Consider the following 25,640-nt stretch of genomic DNA (forward strand, 5'->3'; position numbering starts at 1 on the left):
CACGTCTATTCAGGCCAAGATTCCAGCTCCTAAAATCCGCCAGTAAGCAGGCAAAGGGGTCAAGGATAGGTAAAAATTTGAAAATGCGTTTAATATAATTAAGAATTTTGTACCAGAAGCGGCGTATATATGGGCAATCCCACATACAGTGGAGAAAGGAGGCGGTAGCACAATGACATTTGATACATTCAGCAGAGTTAGTCGGGATAAAATGAGCATATTGTGCTGGGGAGATGTAGGCCCTGTGGAGTGTTCTAATATGAACCTCCTGTAAATAAGATGATTGGAGCGTTTTCAAGGCCTGAATAAAGTGATTATTCATATGATCTGGCTGGGTAGGATATGTCAGATCAACATCCCAAGATCGTCTGACAGCCTCCCATCATTTCTCTAAGTTACACTTATACCCCTTTCACATCGCACAAATAACCCGGTACCGACACGGCATATTGCCGTGTCGAACCTGGTCAGTGTGCGATGTGAAAGCACACTGGCCGATTTAGCGGGTCGCCTGACCCGGTAAATCAACCCGGTAAAAAAGAAGGGTTTTACCCGGGTTGATTACCGGGTCAGGTGCGGTGTGAATGGGAGCCGTGTCGATGCGACACGGTTCCCATTCACAAGATAGGGAGAGGCGGCGCTGGAGATGAGCTCATCTCCCGACGCCGCCTCCACCCCCGCCCCTGCTGCTGCTGCGCGCTCCGTTGTTATGGCAACCGACCCGGTATATTGTCGGGTCGGAAAGCCAGCAGCGGAGTGCAAATGCCGGATCCCACCCGGTAAGTACACGTTTGTCTTACCGGGTAGGATCCGGCATTTGCAGTCTGAATGCAGCATTAGTGAGGAGAGAGTACAATAAACTAATGCGGTACATTTTCTGTGCGCTGAGCACTATCAGAGGCCTCAATGGATCAGCAAGTGGAGTGGAGATTTGTGAGGAGGTAGACCAGGTAAGAGAAGAAAGGTAATGTCTCATTTGGAGGTACATAAAGAAATGATTATGAGGAATATCATATGAGGCAACGAGGTCAGCAAATTGAACAAAACTGCCGCCCGGGTCAAATACCTTGGTAGAGTCGGACAGTCCCTTATCCCTCCAGAGCCGGAACAGGGCATTAGAAATAAAAGGCGGGAAAATAAGAATTTACTTACCGATAATTCTATTTCTCGGAGTCCGTAGTGGATGCTGGGGTTCCTGAAAGGACCATGGGGAATAGCGGCTCCGCAGGAGACAGGGCACAAAAGTAAAGCTTTCCGATCAGGTGGTGTGCACTGGCTCCTCCCCCTATGACCCTACTCCAAGCCAGTTAGGTACTGTGCCCGGACGAGCGTACACAATAAGGGAGGAATTTTGAATCCCGGGTAAGACTCATACCAGCCACACCAATCACACCGTACAACTTGTGATCTAAATCCAGTTAACAGTATGATAACAGCGGAGCCTCTGAAAAGATGGCTCACAACAATAATAACCCGATTTTTGTAACTATGTACAAGTATTGCAGATAATCCGCACTTGGGATGGGCGCCCAGCATCCACTACGGACTCCGAGAAATAGAATTATCGGTAAGTAAATTCTTATTTTCTCTATCGTCCTAGTGGATGCTGGGGTTCCTGAAAGGACCATGGGGATTATACCAAAGCTCCCAAACGGGCGGGAGAGTGCGGATGACTCTGCAGCACCGAATGAGAGAACTCCAGGTCCTCCTTAGCCAGGGTATCAAATTTGTAGAATTTAGCAAACGTGTTTGCCCCTGACCAAGTAGCTGCTCGGCAAAGTTGTAAAGCCGAGACCCCTCGGGCAGCCGCCCAAGATGAGCCCACCTTCCTTGTGGAATGGGCATTTACATATTTTGGCTGTGGCAGGCCTGCCACAGAATGTGCAAGCTGAATTGTATTACACATCCAACTAGCAATAGTCTGCTTAGAAGCAAGAGCACCCAGTTTGTTGGGTGCATACAGGATAACAGCAAGTCAGTTTTCCTGACTCCAGCCGTCCTGGAACATATTTTCAGGGCCCTGACAACATCTAGCAACTTGGAGTCCTCCAAGTCCCTAGTAGGTGCAAGGCACCACAATAAGCTGGTTCAGGTGAAACACTGACACCACCTTAGGGAGAGAACTGGGGACGAGTCCGCAGCTCTGCCCTGTCCGAATGGACAAACAGATAAGGGCTTTTTTGAGAAAAAAACCACCAATTTGACACTCGCCTGGTCCAGGCCAGGGCCAAGAGCATGGTCACTTTTCATGTGAGATGCTTCAAATCCACAGATTTGACTGGTTTTAAACCAATGTGATTTGAGGAATCCCAGAACTACGTTGAGATCCCACAGTGCCACTGGAGGCACAAAAGGGGGTTGTATATGCAATACTCCCTTGACAAACTTCTGGACTTCAGGAACTGAAGCCAATTCTTCTGGAAGAAAATCGACAGGGCCGAAATTTGAACCTTAATGGACCCCAATTTGAGGCCCATAGACACTCCTGTTTGCAGGAAATGCAGGAAACGACCGAGTTGAAATTTCTTTGTGGGGCCTTCCTGGCCTCATACCACGCAACATATTTTCGCCACATGTGGTGATAATGTTGTGCGGTCACCTCCTTTCTGGCTTTGACCAGGGTAGGAATGACCTCTTCCGGAATGCCTTTTTCCCTTAGGATCCGGCTTTCCACCGCCATGCCGACAAACGCAGCTGCGGTAAGTCTTGGAACAGACATGGTACTTGCTGAAGCAAGTCCCTTCTTAGCGGCAGAGGCCATAAGACCTCTGTAAGCATCTCTTGAAGTTCCGGGTACCAAGTCCTTCTTGGCCAATCCGGAGCCATGAGTATAGTTCTTACTCCTCTACGTCTTATAATTCTCAGCACCTTAGGTATGAGAAGCAGAGGAGGGAACACATACACCGACTGGTACACCCACGGTGTTACCAGAACGTCCACAGCTATTGCCTGAGGGTCTCTTGACCTGGCGCAATACCTGTCCCGTTTTTTGTTCAGACGGGACGCCATCATGTCCACCTTTGGTATTTCCCAACGGTTTACAATCATGTGGAAAAAACTTCCCGATGAAGTTTCCACTCTCCCGGGTGGAGGTCGTGCCTGCTGAGGAAGTCTGCTTCCCAGTTTCCATTCCCGGGATGAAACACTGCTGACAGTGCTATCACATGATTTTCCGCCCAGCGAAAAGTCTTTGCAGTTTTTGCCATTGCCCTCCTGCTTCTTGTGTCGCCCTGTCTGTTTACGTGGGCGACTGCCGTGATGTTTTTCCCACTGGATCAATACCGGCTGACCTTGAAGCAGAGGTCTTGCTAAGCTTAGAGCATTATAAGTTTACCCTTAGCTCCAGTATATTTATGTGGAGAAAAGTCTCCAGACTTGATCACACTCCCTGGACTCCGGGCTGGGCTCCGTGGTCACCAGCATCCAATCCTGAATGCCGAATCTGCGGCCCTCTAGAAGATGAGCACTCTATAACCACCACAGGAGAGACACCCTTGTCCTTGGATATAGGGTTATCCGCTGATGCATCTGAAGATGCGATCCGGACCATTTGTCCAGCAGATCCCACTGAAAAGTTCTTGCGTGAAATCTGCCGAATGGAATTGCTTCGTAGGAAGCCACCATTTTTACCAGGACCCTTGTGCAATGATGCACTGTTTTTAGGAGGTTCCTGACTAGCTCGGATAACTCCCTGGCTTTCTCTTCCGGGAGAAACACCTTTTTCTGGACTGTGTCCAGAATCATCCCTAGGCACAGCAGACGTGTCGTCGGGATCAGCTGCGATTTTGGAATATTTAGAATCCACCCGTGCTGTTGTAGCAGTATCCGAGATAGTGCTACTCCGACCTCCAACTGTTCCCTGGACTATGCCCTTATCAGGGGATCGTCCAAGTAAGGGATAATTAAGACGCCTTTTCTTCGAAGAAGAATCATCATTTCGGCCATTACCTTGGTAAAGACCCGGGGTGCCGTGGACAATCCAAACGGCAGCGTCTGAAACTGATAGTGACAGTTCTGCACCACGAACCTGAGGTACCCTTAGTGAGAAGGGCAAATTTGGGACATAGAGGTAAGCATCCCTGATGTCCCGGGACACTATATAGTCCCCTTCTTCCTGGTTCGTTATCACTGCTCTGAGTGACTCCATCTTGATTTGAACCTTTGTAAGTGTTCAAAAAATTTTTTAGAATAAGTCTCACCTAGCCTTCTGGCTTCAGTACCACAATATAGTGTGGAATAATACCCCTTTTCTTTTAGTAGGAGGGGTAATTTAATTATCACCTGCTGGGAATACAGCTTGTGAATTTTTTCCCATACTGCCTCCTTGTCGGAGGGAGACCTTGGTAAAGCAGACTTCAGGAGCCTGCGAAGGGGAAACGTCTCGACATTCCAATCTGTACCCCTGGGATACTACTTGTAGGATCCAGGGGTCCTGTACGGTCTCAGCGCCATGCTGAGAACTTGTCAGAAGCGGTGGAACGCTTCTGTTCCTGGGAATGGGCTGCCTGCTGCAGTCTTCTTCCCTTTCCTCTATCCCTGGGCAGATATGATCTTATAGGGACGAAAGGACTGAGGCTGAAAAGACGGTGTCTTTTTCTGCAGAGATGTGACTTAGGGTAAAAACGGCGGATTTCCTCTTCCTTTATACGGCAATACACCTTTGTGCCGTTTGGAATCTGCATCACCTGACCACTGTCGTGTCCATAACATCTTCTGGCAGATATGGACATCGCATTTTACTCTTGATGCCAGAGTGCAAGTATCCCTCTGTGCATCTCGCATATATAGAAATGCATCCTTTAAATGCTCTATAGTCAATAAAATACTGTCCCTGTCAAGGGTATCAATATTTTTAGTCAGGGAATCCGACCAAGCCACCCCAGCTCTGCACATCCAGGCTGAGGCGATCGCTGGTCGCAGTATAACACCAGTATGTGTGTATATACTTTTTATGATATTTTCCAGCCTCCTGTCAGCTGGTCCTTGAGGACGGCCCTATCTATAGACGGTACCGCCACTTGTTTTGATAAGCGTGTGAGCGCCTTATCCACCCTAAGGGGTGTTTCCCAACGCGCCCTAACTTCTGGCGGGAAAGGGTATACCGCCCATAATTTTCTATCGGGGGGAACCCACGCATCATCACACACTTTATTTAATTTATCTGATTCAGGAAAAACTACGGTAGTTTTTTCACATCCTACATAATACCCTCTTTTGTGGTACTTGTAGTATCAGAAATATGTAACACCTCCTTCATTGCCTTTAACGTGTGGCCCTAATAAGGAATACGTTTGTTTATTCACCGTCGACACTGGATTCAGTGTCCGTGTCTGTGTCTGTGTCGACCGACTAAAGTAAACGGGCGTTTTAAAACCCCTGACGGTGTTTCTGAGACGTCTGGACCGGTACTAATTGTTTATCGGCCGTCTCATGTCGTCAACCGACCTTGCAGCGTGTTGACATTATCACGTAATTCCCTAAATAAGCCATCCATTCCGGTGTCGACTCCCTAGAGAGTGACATCACCATTACAGGCAATTGCTCCGCCTCCTCACCAACATCGTCCTCATACATGTCGACACACACGTACCGACACACAGCACACACACAGGGAATGCTCTGATAGAGGACAGGACCCACTAGCCCTTTGGAGAGACAGAGGGAGAGTTTACCAGCACACACCAAAAACGCTATAATTATATAGGGACAACCTTATATAAGTGTTTTCCCTTATAGCATCTTTTTTATATATTTCTAACGCCAATTTAGTGCCCCCCCTCTCTGTTTTAACCCTGTTTCTGTAGTGCAGTGCAGGGGAGAGCCTGGGAGCCTTCCCTCCAGCCTTTCTGTGAGGGAAAATGGCGCTGTGTGCTGAGGAGATAGGCCCCGCCCCTTTTTCGGCGGCCTCGTCTCCCGCTCTTAACGGATTCTGGCAGGGGTTAAATATCTCCATATAGCCTCCGGAGGCTATATGTGAGGTATTTTTAGCCAAAATAGGTATTCATTTGCCTCCCAGGGCGCCCCCCTCCCAGCGCCCTGCACCCTCAGTGACTGCCGTGTGAAGTGTGCTGAGAGGAAAATGGCGCACAGCTGCAGTGCTGTGCGCTACCTTAAGAAGACTGAGGAGTCTTCTGCCGCCGATTCTGGACCTCTTCTTACTTCAGCATCTGCAAGGGGGCCGGCGGCAAGGCTCCGGTGACCATCCAGGCTGTACCTGTGATCGTCCCTCTGGAGCTGATGTCCAGTAGCCAAGAAGCCAATCCATCCTGCACGCAGGTGAGTTCACTTCTTCTCCCCTAAGTCCCTCGTTGCAGTGATCCTGTTGCCAGCAGGACTCACTGTAAAATAAAAAACCTAAGCTAAACTTTTCTAAGCAGCTCTTTAGGAGAGCCACCTAGATTGCACCCTTCTCGGCCGGGCACAAAAATCTAACTGGCTTGGAGGAGGGTCATAGGGGGAGGAGCCAGTGCACACCACCTGATCGGAAAGCTTTACTTTTGTGCCCTGTCTCCTGCGGAGCCGCTATTCCCCATGGTCCTTTCAGGAACCCCAGCATCCACTAGGACGATAGAGAAAGCTGGATTACCCCATAACGGAATAGAAGCAGCATATAGTGGATTCCTGTTCAACTGTTTGCTAACCCATCGCCATGACAGAAATATGTCCTTAAATAAAATATGTGTCTTTATCTGAGGGGGGATAAGAGCGGGCGGTGTGAGGAATATAGCGGCTGGGGAAAAGGGGTAAATAAAGCTTCATCAACACTTAAATCAGCAAAGGTAGATTTGTTATTCAACCAGTCAGTAACGTATCGAAACATGATTGAGTGAGAATATGAGGGGAGATCTGGTAAACCCATGCCCCCTACTTTTCCAGGGCCTATAAGTTTGGAAAGGGCAATTTTAGGCTTCTTCCCCATCCACAAAAAAGAATTCATCATCCTCCGCAAAGCTTCCAAGTCATATGTGCTTAAACAGACTGGCAGTTTTTGCATCACATAAAAAATTTGTATAACAGCAATTCAGCCTAGGAGAGATATCGGGAGAAGTTTCCAGCCTAGGAGTAGGGCAGAGATCCTAGCAATGACAGGTGAAAAATTTAGAGAGTAGAGTCGGGAAAGAGTGGATGGTATGTGAATCCCCAGATATTTAATGGAGGTGTTAGAGGAGTGAAATGGAAGGGAGGAGAGAAAAGAGGCTGAAGTAGTGTAAGTGGAGCCTAAATAAAGTAGCTCTGATTTAGAGATATTAATGCGGTAACCCGCAATAATGCCAAAAGAGTGAATTAATTCTAAAATAGCAGGGATAGAGCGCTGAGGGTCAGATATAAATAATAGCATGTCGTCGGCAAACAGTGACACCTTCAATTCCTTGTTACCAATTTTTATTCCGGTGAATGTGGAGGAGAATCTGAGGGCAATGGCTAGGGGTTCTAGGGCCAGGGCAAACAAAAGAGGTGATAAGGGACATCCTTGCCTGGTGCCTTTTTTAATTTCGAAGGGAGCTGATAAAAGACCGTTGCAAGAGATTTGCGATTTAGCATTGTAATAAAGGCATTTGATCATGGAAATGAAATGAGGGGGGAACCCAAATCTATCCAGGGTAAGGAATAGATGCTGCCAATCCACATGATCACATGCCTTCTCGGCATCTAGCGATAGCAACAAGTTAGAGGCTAAGGGAGAGGCATCAGAAATGGAAACGGCAGAAAGAACTCGACGAATGTTAATTTCAGAGTGGCGTCCAGATATAAAACCCGATTGGTCCGGGTTTCAATCTGTCCGCCAGTATTTTTGTGAGTAATTTGTAGCCTAAATTTAATAAAGATATAGGGCGGTAAGATTCTGGTAGTGATAGGTCCCGGTCGGGCTTAGGCAATAATTTGAGAGTAGCAGAATTAAAATGAGCCAGGGCTATAAGTGAGGACATCATAGAATTAAGAGCTTTGACCAGGACCGGACCCACATGGGGAAGTAAGATTTTATAAAAGTCCCCACTAAAGCCATCTGGGCCCGGGGCCTTGTCAGACTTAGTATGGTGTACAGCCTTTTCCACTTCAGAGAGAGATATGGGCGCTATAAGCGAGTCAGCATCACTAGGGGATAATCGAGGAGGGTGGATGGACTCCCAAAAAGATGAACGAATTTGAGAACCAGGCAAGGATGATGGGGGTGGAGGAAGCGGGTCAGAGTAAAGCCGACTATAAAATGCACCAAGGACATCAGCAATCTCCAGATCGGAGGTAGTAAACGTGTCAGGAGTCTTGCGGAGGGGATGAATCACAGCGAGCGAATGGGCGCCCTTGAGAAGATTGGTGAGTAGTTTCCCGGTTTTGTTGCCGAACTTATGGAATCGGTAATTGACCGAGAACATGTGCCGATCACCCATAGATCCCATATATTCTTCAAAGTGTGTTTTGGATTGTAGGTAAGATTGTCTATTGTTAGAGGATGGACATCTTTTATATTGCTGAAAACTAAGGGTAAGAGCTGACTGAAGTGATAAATATTTGGAGGTGTATTGACGTTTGGAATGTGCTACGAAGGAGATGATGTCACCTCTAAGAACCGTCTTCGCGGTCATCCAAAATAGCATTGGATCCGAATCAATGTGAGATCCATTGAGTTGTTCAAAGTCCTTCCAAGCCGATTCCAAACGTAAACAGAAATCAGGGGATTTGGCTAAGTATGAGGGAAACTTCCATAATCTAGATGTGGGGGAAGAGGATTCGCGAGTTAGGGTAGCCGTCACAACAACGTGATCCGAGATGACAATCAGTGCTATAGAGGAGTCCGTCACAGAGGAAAATAGGGATCGAGAGACGAGCAGATAATCTATACGTGAGAGCGTAGAGTGTGCGCCAGAAAAGCATGTATAGTCCCTGTCAGTAGGATGATGAGCCCGCCAAATATCAACCAGTTGAAGGTGGTCTGAAAGTAGGGGAACTCCCAGCTTGGGTAGAGAGTGAGTGGAAGGGGGGGTGCCGGATTTATCCAGAAACAAGGATGATACTAGATTAAAGTCCCCACCAATGATAATGGGCATATCTAACTAAGTAAGGGGTGAACAGGCCAATCAGTTTTTGGAAGAAAGATTTTGAGTATGTTGTAGGTGCATATATATTCCCAAGAATCAGTGGTTTACCTTTTATCGTCAGGGATGCGATAACATAACGGTCACCCGGGTCGTGGACAGTACGGGACACTGTATGGGGAATATGCCGTTTAATCAGAATCACCACCCCCCGGGCTTTGGAGGAATAAGGGCTGGAGGCTACCACTGACCAACCCAACATAGCTAGCTTGGTCACTTCCGAGGGGATCAGGTGGGTTTCCTGTAAGAAAACAATGTCAACATTCTGCTTATTAAGATAAAGAAGTACCTTTCTTCTCTTCGCTGGCGAATTGAATCCTCCCACGTTCCACGTCCCCATCTTTACGTCAGACATAATGCAGCAGTCTGGAGAAACGGTGGAGTGGCTGGCCGAACGCAGGGCGTGTTTGTGACGTCAAACCAGGAACGAAACGGGCTGAGCTGATCGCAGTGTAGGAGTAAGTCTCGAGCTACTCAGAAACTGCCAAGAATTTTCTATTCGCAATTCTGCTAATCTTTCGTTCACAATTCTGCTAAGCTAAAATACACTCCCAGAGGGCGGAGGCATAGCGTGTGCAATGCTGCTAAAATCTGCTAGCAAGCGAACAACTTGGAATGACCCCCCACATGTAGTAAGGGTTCGGCTTGCTGTGTGTATGGGATGAACATGTAGTAAGGGTTCGGCCTGCCGTGTGTATGGGATTACATGTAGTAAGGGGCCGGCTGTGTGTATGGGATCACATGTAGTAAGGGTTCGGCTTGCTGTGTGTATGGTATCACATGTAGGAAGGGTTTGACTTACTGTGTGTATGGGATCACATGTAGTAAGGGTTCAGCTTGCTGTGTTTGGGATTACATGTAGTAAGGGGCCGGCTTGCTGTGTGTATGGGATCACATGTAGTAAGGGTTCAGCTTGCTGTGTTTGGGATTACATGTAGTAAGGGGCCGGCTTGCTGTGTGTATGGGATCACATGTAGTAAGGGTTCTGCTTGCTGTGTGTATGGGATCACATGTAGTAAGGGGCCGGCTTGCTGTGTATATGGGATTACATGTAGTAAGGGGCTGGCTGTGTGTATGGGATCACATGTAGTAAGGGTTCGGCTTGCTGTGTGTATGGGATTACATGTAGTAAGGGTTCGGCTTGCTGTGTGTATGCAATGAACATGTAGTAAGGGTTCGGCTTGCCGTGTGTATGGGATTACATGTAGTAAGGGGCCGGCTGTGTGTATGGGATCACATGTAGTAAGTGTTCGGCTTGCTGTGTGTATGGTATCACATGTAGGAAAGGTTTGACTTACTGTGTGTATGGGATCACATGTAGTAAGGGGCCGGCTTGCTGTGTGTATGGTATCACATGTAGTAAGGGTATTGCTTGCTGTGTGTATGGGATCACATGTAGTAAGGGGCCGGCTTGCTGTGTATATGGGATTACATGTAGTAAGGGGCTGGCTGTGTGTATGGGATCACATGTAGTAAGGGGCCGGCTTGCTGTGTTTGGGATTACATGTAGTAAGGGTCCGGCTTGCTGTGTGTATGGGATTACATGTAGTAAGGGGCCGGCTTGCTGTGTGTATGGGATCACATGTAGTAAGGGTTTTGCTTGCTGTGTGTATGGGATCTGACATGTAGTAAGGGGCCGGCTTGCTGTGTATATGGGATTACATGTAGTAAGGGGCTGGCTGTGTGTATGGGATCACATGTAGTAAGGGGCCGGCTTGCTGTGTTTGGGATTACATGTAGTAAGGGGCCGGCTTGCTGTGTGTATGGGATTACATGTAGTAAGGGGCCGGCTTGCTGTGTGTATGGGATCACATGTAGTAAGGGTTTTGCTTGCTGTGTGTATGGGATCTGACATGTAGTAAGGGGCCGGCTTGCTGTGTATATGGGATTACATGTAGTAAGGGGCTGGCTGTGTGTATGGGATCACATGTAGTAAGGGGTCGGCTTGCTGTATATATGGGATTACATGTAGTAAGGGTTCGTCTTGCTGTGTGTATGGGATCACATGTAGTAAGGGTTCGGCTTGCTGTGTGTATGGGATTACATGTAGTAAGGGTCCGGTTTGCTGTGTGTATGGGATCACATGTAGTAAGGGTCCGGTTTGCTGTGTGTATGGGATTACATGTAGTAAGGGTCCGGTTTGCTGTGTGTATGGGATTACATGTAGTAAGGGGCCGGCTTGCTGTGTGTATGGGATCACATGTAGTAAGGGTTTTGCTTGCTGTGTGTATGGGATCTGACATGTAGTAAGGGGCCGGCTTGCTGTGTATATGGGATTACATGTAGTAAGGGGCTGGCTGTGTGTATGGGATCACATGTAGTAAGGGGTCGGCTTGCTGTATATATGGGATTACATGTAGTAAGGGTTCGTCTTGCTGTGTGTATGGGATCACATGTAGTAAGGGTTCGGCTTGCTGTGTGTATGGGATTACATGTAGTAAGGGTCCGGTTTGCTGTGTGTATGGGATCACATGTAGTAAGGGTCCGGTTTGCTGTGTGTATGGGATTACATGTAGTAAGGGTCCGGTTTGCTGTGAGCAGCGGATCACACATGTAGCCGACCAGCACACATACCCAGTAACTAGTGGAGTCAGTGGTGTGGAAGGGGGCGGGTCAGTGGTGTCCGGGGTAACGCGCCGTGATTGGTGATAACGTTGCTATGGACACATAACGCTGTCCAGGTCCCGCTGTCCGGTGCTGGATCCCCATGGGGGGCCTGTGATTGCCGCTCTCACTCTCCCCGCCGGATCGCACGGCACAATGGCCGACTGGGAGCCGCCGCGATATGAGCTGCAGCTGGACGTCAGGAGGAGGAACGTGTTTGTCACCCAGCTGGGGGAGGGCAGGTGAGTGACCCTATACTGGCAGACGGCAGTGGCAGCATGGGCAGTGAGGCCGGAGGGTGGTCACTCAGTCAGTAGCCGCCAGCGCTTCTCCTCCATTCGGTGTAACTATTGGTATGCTCGGTGTCTGGTTCATGGGTCTGTCGGGCACAGTGTGACATACAGGCGCTGGCATGTCTGGCACTACACGTGCACTGACTCCTTTCTGTATGGTAATAATGCGATCTGGGGACATTATATAATATGCTTGCTGTATTCTCTGTATAGGATGTATATACAGCATGTATGACTAATCTGCCCCTGCTGTTCTGATTTGCAAGGTTTTCTTCTAACCTACCAAAATAAAAGGGCATTTGTACACAAGCAAGGGGTCTTGGTGTCAAGCTTGTAAAGAGCAGTCGGTGAAATTGGAGTCTATGAGGGATGGGGTTTGGAGGATTTATCAAAATTGCATTTCCAATGCTATCTGGGTACAAAGTTGAGCCCAAGATCGCATTGCAGGATGCGATTCTTCCTGCAGGATGGCTCAATGAGTCACCCTGGCAGGGGTGGGCAACAAGCGGCCCTCCAGCTGATGAAGAACTACACATCCCAGCATGCCCTGCCATAGTTTTACTATGTGGCTATGGTAAAAAAAACTTGCATGGCATGCTGGGATGTGTAGTTCTACAACAGCTGGAGGGCCGCTTGTTGCCCACCCCATTTGCAATGTACTCTGAGCGCTGCTGGGGTTACTGCACATTCCCCTATTGCAAAGGATGCCCCTTCCACCGTCTACATCTGTGATGTGCAGCCCATAAGTTACAGCAGGCTGCCGCCATCTTCATGTGGTGGTAGCTGTGGGGACCAATCTCCGGAATGCATCGCATTCCGGAAGTTGGTGAATCTGGCATCACATCCCCCATAGAAACCTATGACGATGCGGCTGACGGCAGGAATGGAGGGATGGTGGCAGGTATCTGAGATCTCTACTACAGTCCCTCAGTGATACAATTGAGGGATACTAAACATTTGCAGTTACCTGTTTTAGGGGAATAAGCCGTAAATATTTATTGATAGATGGGCCCCTATATCCGTATAGGCAACGCTCAAACAGATGGAAGCTTGATATAATGGTGCGTATTCAATTGTGCGCTCATTTTCCCCACAGCTGCAGGGTTTTCGCCTATTCACTTGAACGGGAGAAAATGAGCCACAGTGATAGTCATTGTGTCTTTTTTTTTTTTTCTTGAACCACCAGAGAGTTTGATTTTTCCTAAAATCATTACTTTCTCTGACGTTCTAGTGGATGCTGGGGACTCCGTAAGGACCATGGGGAATAGCGGCTCCGCAGGAGACTGGGCACAAAAGTAAAGCTTTAGAACTACCTGGTGTGCACTGGCTCCTCCCCCTATGACCCTCCTCCAATCCTCAGTTAGATTTTTGTGCCCGAACGAGAAGGGTGCACACTAGGTGGCTCTCCTGAGCTGCTTAGTGAAAAGTTTAGTTTTAAGTTTTTTAGGTTCAGTGAGACCTGCTGGCAACAGGCTCACTGCATCGAGGGACTAAGGGGAGAAGAAGCGAACTCACCTGCGTGCAGAGTGGATTGGGCTTCTTAGGCTACTGGACATTAGCTCCAGAGGGACCGATCACAGGCCCAGCCATGGATAGGTCCCAGAGCCGCGCCGCCGGCCCCCTTACAGAGCCAGAAGACAGAAGAGGTCCGGAAAATCGGCGGCAGAAGACGTCCTGTCTTCAACAAGGTAGCGCACAGCACTGCAGCTGTGCGCCATTGCTCTCAGCACACTTCACACTCCGGTCACTGAGGGTGCAGGGCGCTGGGGGGGGGCGCCCTGAGACGCAATAAAAACACCTTGGATGGCAAAAAAAATGCATCACATATAGCTCCTGGGCTATATGGATGAATTTAACCCCTGCCAGAATACACAGAAAAACGGGAGATAAGGCCGCCGAGAAGGGGGCGGAGCCTATCTCCTCAGCACACTGGCGCCATTTTCCCTCACAGCTCCGTTGGAGGGAAGCTCCCTGGCTCTCCCCTGCAGTCACTACACTACAGAAAGGGTTAAAAAAGAGAGGGGGGCACTAATTACGCGCAGTATTAAAAATACAGCAGCTATAAGGGGAAAAACACTTATATAAGGTTATCCCTATATATATATATATATAGCGCTCTGGTGTGTGCTGGCAAACTCTCCCTCTGTCTCCCCAAAGGGCTAGTGGGGTCCTGTCCTCTATCAGAGCATTCCCTGTGTGTGTGCTGTGTGTCGGTACGTTTGTGTCGACATGTATGAGGAGAAAAATGATGTGGAGACGGAGCAGATTGCCTGTAATAGTGTTGTCACCCCCTAGGGGGTCGACACCTGAGTGGATGAACTGTTGGAAGGAATTACGTGACAGTGTCAGCTCTGTATAAAAGACAGTGGTTGACATGAGACAGCCGGCTACTCAGCTTGTGCCTGTCCAGACGTCTCATAGGCCGTCAGGGGCTCTAAAGCGCCCGTTACCTCAGATGGCAGATATAGACGCCGACACGGATACTGACTCCAGTGTCGACGGTGAAGAGACAAATGTGACTTCCAGTAGGGCCACACGTTACATGATTGAGGCAATGAAAAATGTTTTACACATTTCTGAAAATACGAGTACCACCAAAAAGGGGTATTATGTTCGGTGAGGAAAAACTACCTGTAGTTTTCCTGAATCTGAGAAATTAAATGAGGTGTGTGATGATGCGTGGGTTTCCCCCGATAACAACTGATAATTGCTAAAATGTTATTGGCATTATATCCTTTCCCGCCAGAAGTTAGGGTGCGTTGGGAAACACCCCCTAGGGTGGATAAAGCGCTCACACGCTTGTAAGAACAAGGGCTCTACCCTCTCCTGAGATGGCCGCCCTTAAGGATCCTGCTGATAGAAAGCAGGAGGGTATCCTAAAATGTATTTACACACATACTGGTGTTATACTGCGACCAGCAATCGCCTCAGCCTGGATGTGCAGTGCTGGGTTGGCGTGGTCGGATTCCCTGACTGAAAATATTGATACCCTAGATAGGGACAGTATATTATTGCCTATAGAGCATTTAAAAGATGCATTTCTATATATGCGTGATGCACAGCGGAATATTTGCCGACTGGCATCAAGTCTAAGTGCGTTGTCCATTTCTGCCAGTAGAGGGTTATGGACACGACAGTGGTCAGGTGATGCGGATTCCAAACGGCATTTGGAAGTATTGCCTTATTAAGGGAGTTATTTGGGGTCGGTCTTTCAGACCTGGTGGCCACGGCAACAGCTGGGAAATCCACGTTTGTACCCCAGGTCGCCTCTCAACATAAGAATACGCCGTATTATCAGGCGCAGTCTTTTCGTGGGCAAGCGGGCAAAAGGTTCCTCATTTCTGCCCCGTGACAGAGGGAGAGGAAAAAGGCTGCAGAAATCGGCCAGTTCCCAGGAAAAGAAGCCCATTCCCGCCGCTGCCAAGCCCTCAGTATGACGCTGGGGCTTTACAAGCAGAATCAGGCACGGTGGGGGCCCGTCTCAATGAATTTCAGCGCGCAGTGGGCTCACTCGCAAGTAGACCCCTGAATCCTTCAGGTGATATCTCAGGGGTACAAATGGGAATTCGAGACGTCTCCCCCTCGCCGTTTCCTAAAGTCGGCTTTACCGATGTCTCCTTCTGACAGGGAGGCAGTTTTGGAAGCCATTCACAAGCTGTATTCCCAGCAGGTGATAATCAAGGTACCCCTCCTGCAACAGGGAACGGGGTATTATTCCACACTGTTGTGGTACCGAAGCCGGACGGCTCGGTGAGACCGATTCTAAATCTAAAATCTTGAACACTTACATACGGAGGTTCAAATTCAAGATTGAGTCACTCAGAGCAGTGATTGCGAACCTGGAAGAAGGGGACTACATGATGTCTCGGGACATCAAGGATGCTTACCTTCATGTCCCAATTTACCCTTCTCACCAAGGGTACCTCAGGTTTATGGTACAGAACTGTCACTATCAGTTTCAGACGCTGCCGTATGGATGGTCCACGGCACCCCGGGTCTTTACCAAGGTAATGGCCGAAATGATGATACTCCTTCGAAGGAAGGGAATTTTAGTTATCCCTTACTTGGACGATTCCCTGATAAGGGTAAGATCCAGGGAACAGTTGGAGGTCGGTGTAGCACTATCTCAGGTAGTGTTGCGGCAGCACGATGGGATTCTCAATATTCCAAAATCGCAGCTGATTCCGACGACTCGTCTTCTGTTCCTAGGGATGATCCTGGACACAGTCCAGAAAAAGGTGTTTCTCCCGGAGGAGAAAGTCAGGGAGTTATCCGAGCTAGTCGGGAACCTTCTATAACCGAGCCAAGTCTCAGTACATCAATGAAATGGTTCTGGGAAAAATGGTGGCTTCCTACGAAGCAATCTCATTCGGCAGATTCCACGCAAGAACTTTCCAGTGGGACCTGCTGGACAAATGGTCCGGGTCGCATCTTCAGATGCATCAGCGGATAACCCTGTCACCAAGCACAAGGGTATCTCTCCTGTGGTGGTTGCAGAGTGCTCATCTTCTAGAGGGCCGCACATTCAGGACTGGGTCCTGGTGACCACGGACATAAATATCCTGAAGCTAAGGGCCATTTACAATGCTCTAAGCTCAGCAAGACCTCTGCTTCAAGGTCACCCGGAGTTGATCCATTGGGACAACATCACGGCAGTCACCCACGTAAACAGACAGGGTGACACAAGAAGCAGGAGGGCAATGGCAGAAGCTGCAAGGATTCTTCGCTGGGCGGAAAATCATGTGATAGCACTGTCAGCAGTATTCATTCCGGGAGTGGACAACTGGGAAGCAGACTTCCTCAGCAGACACGACCTCCACCCGGGAGAGTGGGGACTTCACCCAGAAGTCTTCCACATGTTTATAAAACTCGACAAGTATTGCGCCAGGTCAAGGGACCCTCAGGCAATAGCTGTAGACGCTCTGGTAACACAGTGGGTGTACCAGTCAGTGTATGTGTTCCCTCCTCTGCCTCTCATACCCAAGGTACTGAGAATTATAAGATGGAGAGGAGTAAGCACTATATTCGTGGCTCCGGATTGGCCAAGAAGGACTTGGTAACCGAAACTTCAAGAGATGCTCACGGAGGATCCGTGGCCTCTACCTCTAAGAAGGGACCTGCTCCGGCAAGGACCCTGTCTGTTCCAAGACTTACCGCGGCTGCGTTTGACGGCATGGCGGTTGAACGCCGGATCCTGAAGGAGAAAGGCATTCCGGATGAAGTCATTCCTATCCTGATCAAAGCCAGGAAAGATATAACCGCAAAACATTATCACCGCATTTGGCGAAAATATGTTGCGTGGTGCGAGGCCAGTAAGGCCCCAACGGAGGAATTTTCAACTAGGTCGATTCCTACATTTCCTGCAAACAGGAGTGTCTATGGGCCTGAAATGGGGGTCCATTAAGGTTCAAATTTCGGCCCTGTCAATTTTCTTCCAAAAAGAACTAGCTTCAGTCCCTGAAGTTCAGACGTTTGTGAAAGGGGTACTGTATATACAGCCTCCTTTTGTGCCTCCAGTGGCACCTTGGGATCTAAATGTAGTTTTTGGGTTCCAAAAGTCACATTGGTTTGAACCACTTAAATATGTGGAGTTAAAATATCTCGCATGGAAAGTGGTCATGCTGTTGGCCCTGGCCTGGGCCAGGTGCGTGTCAGAATTGGCGGCTTTATCCTGTAAAAGCCCTCATCTGATTTTCCATTCGGACAGGGCGGAATTGAGGACTCGTCCTCAGTTTCTCCCTAAGGTGGTTTTCAGCGTTTCACCTGAATCAACCTATTGTGGTGCCTGCGGCTACTAGGGACTTGGAGGACTCCAAGTTGCTAGACGTTGTCAGAGCCCTGGAAATATAGGTTTCCAGGACGGCTGGAGTCAGAAAATCTGACTCGTTGTTTATTCTGTATGCACCCAACAAGCTGGGTGCTCCTGCTTCTAAGCAGACTATTGCTCGTTGGATTTGTAGTACAATTCAGCTTGCACATTCTGTGGCAGGCCGGCCACAGCCAAAATCTGTAAAAGCCCATTCCACAAGGAAGGTGGGCTCATCTTGGGCGGCTGCCCGAGGGGTCTCGGCTTTACAACTTTGCCGAGCAGCTACTTGGTCAGGAGCAAATACGTTTGTAAAATTCTACAAATTTGATACCCTGGCTGAGGAGGACCTGGAGTTCTCACATTTGGTGCTGCAGAGTCATCCGCACTCTCCCGCCCGTTTGGGAGCTTTGGTATAATCCCCATGGTCCTTACGGAGTCCCCAGCATCCACTAGGACGTCAGAGAAAATAAGAATTTACTTACCGATAATTCTATTTCTCGTAGTCCGTAGTGGATGCTGGGCGCCCATCCCAAGTGTGGATTGTCTGCAATACTGGTACATAGTTATTGTTACCAAAAAATCGGGTTATTGCTGTAGTGAGCCATCTTTTCTAGAGGCTCCTCTGTTATCATGCTGTTAACTGGGTTTAGATCACAAGTTATATGGTGTGATTGGTGTGGCTGGTATGAGTCTTACCCGGGATTCAAAATCCTTCCTTATTGTGTACGCTCGTCCGGGCACAGTATCCTAACTGAGGCTTGGAGGAGGGTCATAGGGGGAGGAGCCAGTGCACACCAGGTAGTTCTAAAGCTTTACTTTTGTGCCCAGTCTCCTGCGGAGCCGCTATTCCCCATGGTCCTTACGGAGTCCCCAGCATCCACTACGGACTACGAGAAATAGAATTATCGGTAAGTAAATTCTTATTTTTAGGAAAAATCATCAGGACATGCACTGGCCCCCCCTACTGACTGATTTAGCAATTGTTAGTTTCCAATTAGCTGACTTAGGGGGACATTTACTAAGCAGTGATAAAAGCGGAGAAGTGTGCCCGTGGAGAAGTTGCCCATGGCAACCAATCAGCTGCTCTGTATACTTTTATAGTATGCAAATTATAAATGTTACATCAATGCTGATTGGTTGCCATGGGCAACTTCTCCACTGGCTCACTTCTTCGCTCTTATCACTGCTTAGTAAATGTTCTCCTTAGTTCCTTATTACTTACCTTCCGGTGCGGTGTCTTCTTCCTCCAGCCTGTCGGAAACCATTCTTCTGCAGCAGCGGTGTGTGTAAGTATGTGAGTGTGTGTGTGACCTACATGTGTGTCCGGAGGCAGAAGCAGCAGCCACCTCCCCAGTGGAAAGATGTAGGGGAGATGATTGGGAGCTGCGGAGACCTTCGGATAGGTAAGTATCTGACTGTTTTTTGTTTTTTTTTTCTCTTGGGCCGCAGGTTTTTTTAAAGAAACCCCTGCATGCATTTTTTAAAGATTGGATAGTATCTGGTGCACGCATACTCGCGGTAGTCTAAACTAGGGTGCAAGGTTTTTTTTTTACAGGCAAAACTTTTTGCCCAATTGGATAACCCCCTTTGATCCTGTACATTGGGCCCGATTCGGAGATATAGGTAAACCTGATGGTTTGCATACATCTCTGATGGTGAGGCGTTTGTGGGCAGAGCTGGATGGGGGAGGGGGTGATGTAATGAGGTCAGGATCTGCATTTTAAGATGCAGACTTCCTGGCCTTTACCACAGAGCTTCGAGGACCATTCTGAGTAATCTCAGGGTTACTCGGATGGCTGAGGGTCTTGCAGATTATCTGATGCTGCATCTTAGGCCGCAGTACTCGGATCTGTGATGTCGACAGGAGGTGTCTTCTTCCATCAGAGTCCTCCCGCTGCATCAGTATATGAGGGGTGTGCAGTAAGTTTCTGGATGCACAAAAATTTTTATATTTACAAAGTGAACATCCTTTTTTTTTTTTTTCAAAAGTATTCATCTGAGGCTTGTATGCAAAGTTGCATGCGCTCAAACCACTCGGTGAAGCAGCTGGACCAGTCCGAAGCAGGTTTGTCTTCTACATGCTGGAAGAAGGTCTCCGCTGCAGCTTCCGGTAACTTAAAACGAAGCCCATGCATCTTGCGCTTGATTTGTGGGAACACAAAGAATTTGCAGTGGGACGGGTTTGGTCTGTACAGTAGATACAAGTTCTTGGATGGGTTCATGGGCCAGAATATCCACCACTTTCATAGACTTGTGGGCAGGAGTACTGTCGTGATGGAGACGGGCACCATGAGCGAGAGTTCTTGGACGGCGCCTGGAATGGCTTCCAGCACTTGCGGCAGGCATTGGTTGGCATACCAGTCCCAGTGATGGTGCGCTGCTACATTAGTAGTACGGTAGCTACAGGTCCAGTCTGGGCCATAAAAACAGCCACCATCTGCTTGTCTATGCTGTGCTCCCATCAGAACTTCTGTGGAGACGCATCTCCAACTGGGGTCCACTGTGCCAACTGTTTGATCTCTGTGTCGAAACTGTAGATCCAGGATTCATCACCATTAATGATCTAGCAGACAGAGTTTGAGTGACCACCATCAACCTGGCCAGCATGTTGCAACACCAAGTCACCCGAGCCTTCTTCTGTTCTTGAGTCAGTTAGTGAGGCACCCAGCATGCAGCAACCTTGCGCAGGCCAAGCTTTTCCTGATGGATTCCGATGAGATGCCTACCTTCTCTAACTGAGCCATGGTAACCCTAACATCCACCTCAGCTATGGCCCGCATGGCAGCAACTTTGTCCTCAGTGATGGCGAACACAGTTTGGCCACAGCACTCCTCTTCCAGGAACCGCCTCCCGCACAGAAATTGTGCAAACCACACAGTGATTCGGGATGGTGCTTCCTCCACAAAAGCAGCTTGCAGTCAGTCAAAACTCTCCTGCTGTTGCAGGCCACTCTTGTAGTTATAGAAGATCATAGCTCTCCAGTGGCCTCTGTTGAGCACCATAATGAGTTTGTGAAGGAAGTGGACATTCTGACTTCTTCGGTGTGCAGTGCTGCTTATGTACGGTTCTGTGCCTTGACATCTCACAAGAACTTTTGTTAGAGATAACCGTTCACAACGGGTGTAGTATGGACAGCCGGCAAACTGAAGACCACCTGTACACAACCAGTCAGATTTCGTCTACTCTATGCACTGCACATCCGGAAACTTATTACACCTGTACTTTAGTTTCACATATCTTCACTGTCCAAAAGACACAGGAGTGATGTGACATGCGTCCATTTCTGAATTGGGCACATTGTCCCGGGACTTATACAGCAGGACTTTCATTTCTATCCAGTCTATTCTCCGCGATTACATTTCAGTGTGGTATATGAGATGTTCCTGCTGAGTAGATTCCAATGTATCAGATACAATGGCCCTCATTCCGAGTTGTTCGCTCGCTAGCTGATTTTAGCAGCTTTGCACACGCTAAGCCGCCGCCCTCTGGGAGTGTATCTTAGCATAGCAGAATTGCGAACGAAAGATTCGCAAAATTGCAAATAGAAATTTCTTAGCAGTTTCTGAGTAGCTCGACACTTACTCTGCCACTGCAATCAGTTCAGTCAGTTTTGTTCCTGGTTTGACGTCACAAACACACCCAGCGTTCGCCCAGGCACTCCCCCGTTTCTCCAGCCACTCCCGCGTTTTTCCCAGAAACGGCAGCGTTTTTTCACACACATCCATAAAATGGCCAGTTTCTGCCCAGAAACAACCACTTCCTGTCAATCACACTCCGATCACCAGAACGAAGAAAAATCCTCGTAATGCCGTGAGTAAAATACCTAACTTTTGAGTAAAATAACGAAGCGCATGCGCTCTGCGAACATTGCGCATGCGCAGTAAGCGACTAATCGCAATATAGCGAAATTCGGCAACGAGCGAACAACTCGGAATGAGGGCCAATGTTCCCGGAGTAGATTCCAGTGCGGTAAATGAGGTGTTCCTGGTGAGTAGATTTCAGTGTGGTAAATGAGATGTTTCCGGTGAATACATTTGAGTGTGGTAGATGAGTAGTTCATTTTTTAAGTAGATCCCAGTGTTCTAGATAAGATTTGCCTGGTGATTATAGCGTCCACTGTAATAAATTGGTGAGTAGATTCCAGTGTTAAAGATCAGATGTTCCTGCTCAGTGTCTTTCCAAGTTTATTATACTATGTTTAGTCTGTTATGATATTATAATGTTACAGCTCCAATATTTTTAGTACTGGTTAGTATTTGTAAACTAACATTGACTCTTATTGTTTCTCTGTTCTCAGACTTGTTTAATGTAGCCGTGTATTTTTCCTCATCCTTTTGATTGTAAAACTGACCTCTGGCAATGACACCATGTATGGATCACACACCCACAGGATGGGAAGTTACAGCTATAATAATGATTCTTAGCTGCTGCTTTTGGAGAGGTACAATCGCAGCCTCTGTGGCTCTGATCAAAATTGCTGAAAAATGTGCTTTAAGTTAAATTAAAGTTTTGGGATTTGTCAATGTCAGTCTTTGTTCAGTGTCCTCTGTTTAAATTTAAATGCAGAGAGTTGATGGATGGCCGGACAATGAAGGAGCTGACTATAATAGACATATGACCTTTCAGTATGGCACAAATGTTAGGGGCAGCTCAGGCTAGCCTGCCATAAATAACAGCACAATATTTTTTTACGGTTTGGACTTAGCGGCAGCTGGTTCTGTGCCCAGACAGTGTGGAAAAAACAAAACAAAATAATGATGCAAAACGACCAGCATTTACTGTAATGTTTTGTAACTTTCTTTTCCAGAGAGGAAGAGGATGAAAATATTACGCAAATTCCTATAATAAAGGAGGTAAGTTTGTCTGTATTGTAATGTTTAGTGTGTAGCATTATTTATTGTTTCTGTAATGCAATAAAATTGGCGTGTTTTAAAGGTACAAACATTAGTTGGGATCATTGCAGATTATACTAAGGAGACATGGCAATCCCCCATTTTTTCTTTCAAATTAAATCAGTGGTGAAATTTGACCTTGACGAGACGTGAAGTGACCTTGGAGTCAGGTGTGGGGCTTGCTATACCAGTACAGTAGCTGAGATGTCCTTGCTGTCTCTGCATAACACTGGCAGCATGAAGCAGTGCATAACACTGGCAGGTGGGATCCAGTTGTATCTGGATCAATGTTCCATTTGGCCACCAATGTCTTTCGCTCTGACATATTCTCTGGGGCCCAATTAGTTCATCCATCTGATCATCACAGAGGCTCGCAGATCGTGAACATCTGACTGCCAGGTTTTTGCCAGTGATTTGCAACTAATTTGCCTACAAGGAATAACTTAATTGGGCAACCGGATTGCAGCATGATTATGCTCCGATCACTAAGTGAAATTGTTGCGGAAGCAGTGCTGTTTTAGATTGTCCACTTTCAGAAACAGATATATGAACACATATGTCCCCTACACACTGGATAATATCTGTGAAAGATATGAGCGATATCATTCATAAATGAACTCGCTCATATCTTTCACTGTGTATGCACCAACGATGAACGATGCGCGCACTCGGGATCGTTCATCGTTGGTGCCGGGCTGTTTATGCCTGCAAACCAATCTGTACAATATCGTCTATATTAGCATGCAGGGCTGTGGGGCCAGGTGACGTCAGGAAGTGAAGTCTCCCGTCACCCCTCCCCCCCACCTGCCGCCGGCCGTATCGGCCGTCGGGCACCTTGGCGGCAAATCGTCAAATGTGTAGGGAACTTTAGCTACCTGCAGGCCATTTGCCACCATCAGTGTACTAGCCTGTCATTGTACTGTATATTACCAGGTATTTTAGAATAGGACCTCATTTATTCATAGTATATTGCTGTATAATATAATACTGAAGTGATATCTATGTATGTACAACGTCCTGTAATTAATATTGATACGAATGTAAATTCTTATTTCTTTCCCGTAATTGATATACTCTGATGTCATCACTATAGTATTCCCTAGCAAAACTTGTGTAATATAAGTTATGTCATCCTGCTGTAAATTCATTTAAACTCTTGGCTTGTGGTTTTATGCCTTTATATAGACCCAAACCTCCTTTGGTGACTTCATAACAATGTAGGTCAAATTATCCCACATGTCTTATCATGGTGTATGGCACATTATCATGAGCTGAAGGTTTGAGGGAGGTGCTGTGAAGCCAGAATTTGGGGCCGCTGCAACTGTAACAGTCTGAATGGGTTTGCATGCACCACATTTGCATACACATATGCTTACTATATTTGCCTAAATCAGATAGACCCTTGCCATCCCCATGCCACCTCACCCGACATTAAGAATTGCAAGTGGCAGATGGGCGATCGGCTGCATTTGCACCATGATGTGTTGCCAGTGTGTAGCTTCATGGTTTTCTGTTTTTTTTTTTGTGTTTTTTTTTAAAGGCTGCTGGTAAAATATTGGACACCAGTAAAAACACTCTGCAAAAGACGCTCGTTTTGAAAAAAGAGGTGGAGTATGACCGTGTCAGCCAGGAACTGGTGGATAAAAGACAAGAGTTTGCTGAACGGATGCGGGTGCTCGATGCGCTGAAGGAGCAGTTTGCACTGAAACAGAGAGAAGTAAGAAGGACATAAGTAGTTTTCATGGCTTAGCTCATTTATTCCTGAATCAGTAAGAGACCGCGGTCCTCATCTACATAACGCAATATGCGTGAGCGCATGCACAGATATATTCCTGTGTAGTTACAAACTCTGGGCTGGATTCCGAGTTAGACGCATCTGCCGCCATCTATCCGTGTGGTTACAGCAGGCTGCATCCTATCTGAAAGCGTTTGCATTTCATTGCATAGCATCATTGTCAACGTTGTCTGCAGCATTCAAGACCATTAACGCTGAGTATGCTATAACTGAGTTCTGTAGGAGAACTCATGGGGCTTATTCTGAGTCCGACGCACCTCGTTTCAGAGACACATAGTGAGTTTCAAGTCATTTGTTAAACAAAACAGAGCAAAAAAACATATTCACCTTTTGCAATCTCTGTATCCCATTTCTGTAGCTGGGTACATTGGGTTCCACAGGGAAACATCAGGTGTAGAGTGGATCTTGATCCAGAGAGGCACCAACAGGCTAAAGCTTTAGGCTGTCCCAGGATGCAATGGGGCCTCCTCTATAACCCCGCCTCCAGGCACTGTGAGCTCAGTTTTGAGTTGGTGCCTGTAGAATCAGTCACTAACAGGAGGGCTGCGCTGGGCAGCCCCGAAGAAAAGCTTTAAAGAAGAGTTCAAGGGACGTAGCGCTGTTGCATGTCAAGGTGACATTCAGCGCTGCATCTCCGTCACCCCCCAAGCGGCGTCGCATACTCCCGCGGCTCAGTTCCCGGGTACTTGCGGCGGAGACGCTCCGGCTCTAGGCACACGGTCGCAGAAGCTCTCCTGGTTCACGTGGCTGCTATGGGGAGGAGGTAAGAAAGTCCCCCAGGTGGGATCCGCCACTAAATCGCATTCCTGTAGCAGTCTAGGGAGACGGACTGCGACACTGGCGTGGACACTGTCACCGAGCAGGGACCCCACTATATCCGCCAGGGCATAGGAGTACAGGTCGGATGTACTAACACCAATGTTAATAAGGCTCTGTAGTAGTGGTGGTGAGGCCCGGCATAGGGGAGTTGGCACTTGACTTGTAAGTGGGTCACCGGCAAGAATGGCGGCATAAGGGTCGGAGCGCAGCGCTGACAGGCTTCGCTCCAGAAGGCTCAGCAGTACCATAGGTGCGGCGCTGTGAGGGGCGCCCCGGGCCAGTGTCAAACTAGGCTAACAGGGACTAATCCCACTATTGGCTGCAGCAAACCTCAAG

At 47.9% G+C, this 25,640-nt stretch overlaps 2 protein-coding genes across 6 annotated transcripts in view; one reads left to right on the forward strand and one right to left on the reverse strand.

Moving 5' to 3' along the window:
• ASB2 (ankyrin repeat and SOCS box containing 2) overlaps positions 1 to 11,538 on the reverse strand; it is a 206,270-nt gene extending 194,732 nt beyond the window's left edge. For all 3 annotated transcript variants that reach the window (XR_010190455.1, XR_010190454.1, XM_063947582.1), the window contains exon 1: positions 9,382 to 11,538. Coding sequence is in view for 1 of the 3 variants with exons in the window: in XM_063947582.1 (XP_063803652.1) it covers positions 9,382 to 9,447 (66 nt within the window). In the remaining 2 variants the exon portion in view is untranslated. The remainder of the gene's footprint in view (positions 1 to 9,381) is intronic.
• Positions 11,539 to 11,742: 204 nt separating this feature from the next.
• OTUB2 (OTU deubiquitinase, ubiquitin aldehyde binding 2) overlaps positions 11,743 to 25,640 on the forward strand; it is a 125,557-nt gene continuing 111,659 nt past the window's right edge. For 2 of the 3 annotated variants that reach the window (XM_063947585.1, XM_063947586.1), the window contains exons 1-3: positions 11,762 to 11,938; positions 22,606 to 22,651; positions 24,231 to 24,407. In XM_063947585.1, the coding sequence (XP_063803655.1) occupies positions 11,853 to 11,938; positions 22,606 to 22,651; positions 24,231 to 24,407 (309 nt within the window). In that variant the 5' untranslated portion in view covers positions 11,762 to 11,852. Of the gene's footprint in view, positions 11,939 to 22,605; positions 22,652 to 24,230; positions 24,408 to 25,640 lie in introns of all 3 variants that reach the window. The other variant, XM_063947587.1, reaches the window with a different exon arrangement.

Source organism: Pseudophryne corroboree, chromosome 12 (genome assembly GCF_028390025.1).
Source record: "Pseudophryne corroboree isolate aPseCor3 chromosome 12, aPseCor3.hap2, whole genome shotgun sequence".
NCBI classification, from domain to species: domain Eukaryota; kingdom Metazoa; phylum Chordata; class Amphibia; order Anura; family Myobatrachidae; genus Pseudophryne; species Pseudophryne corroboree.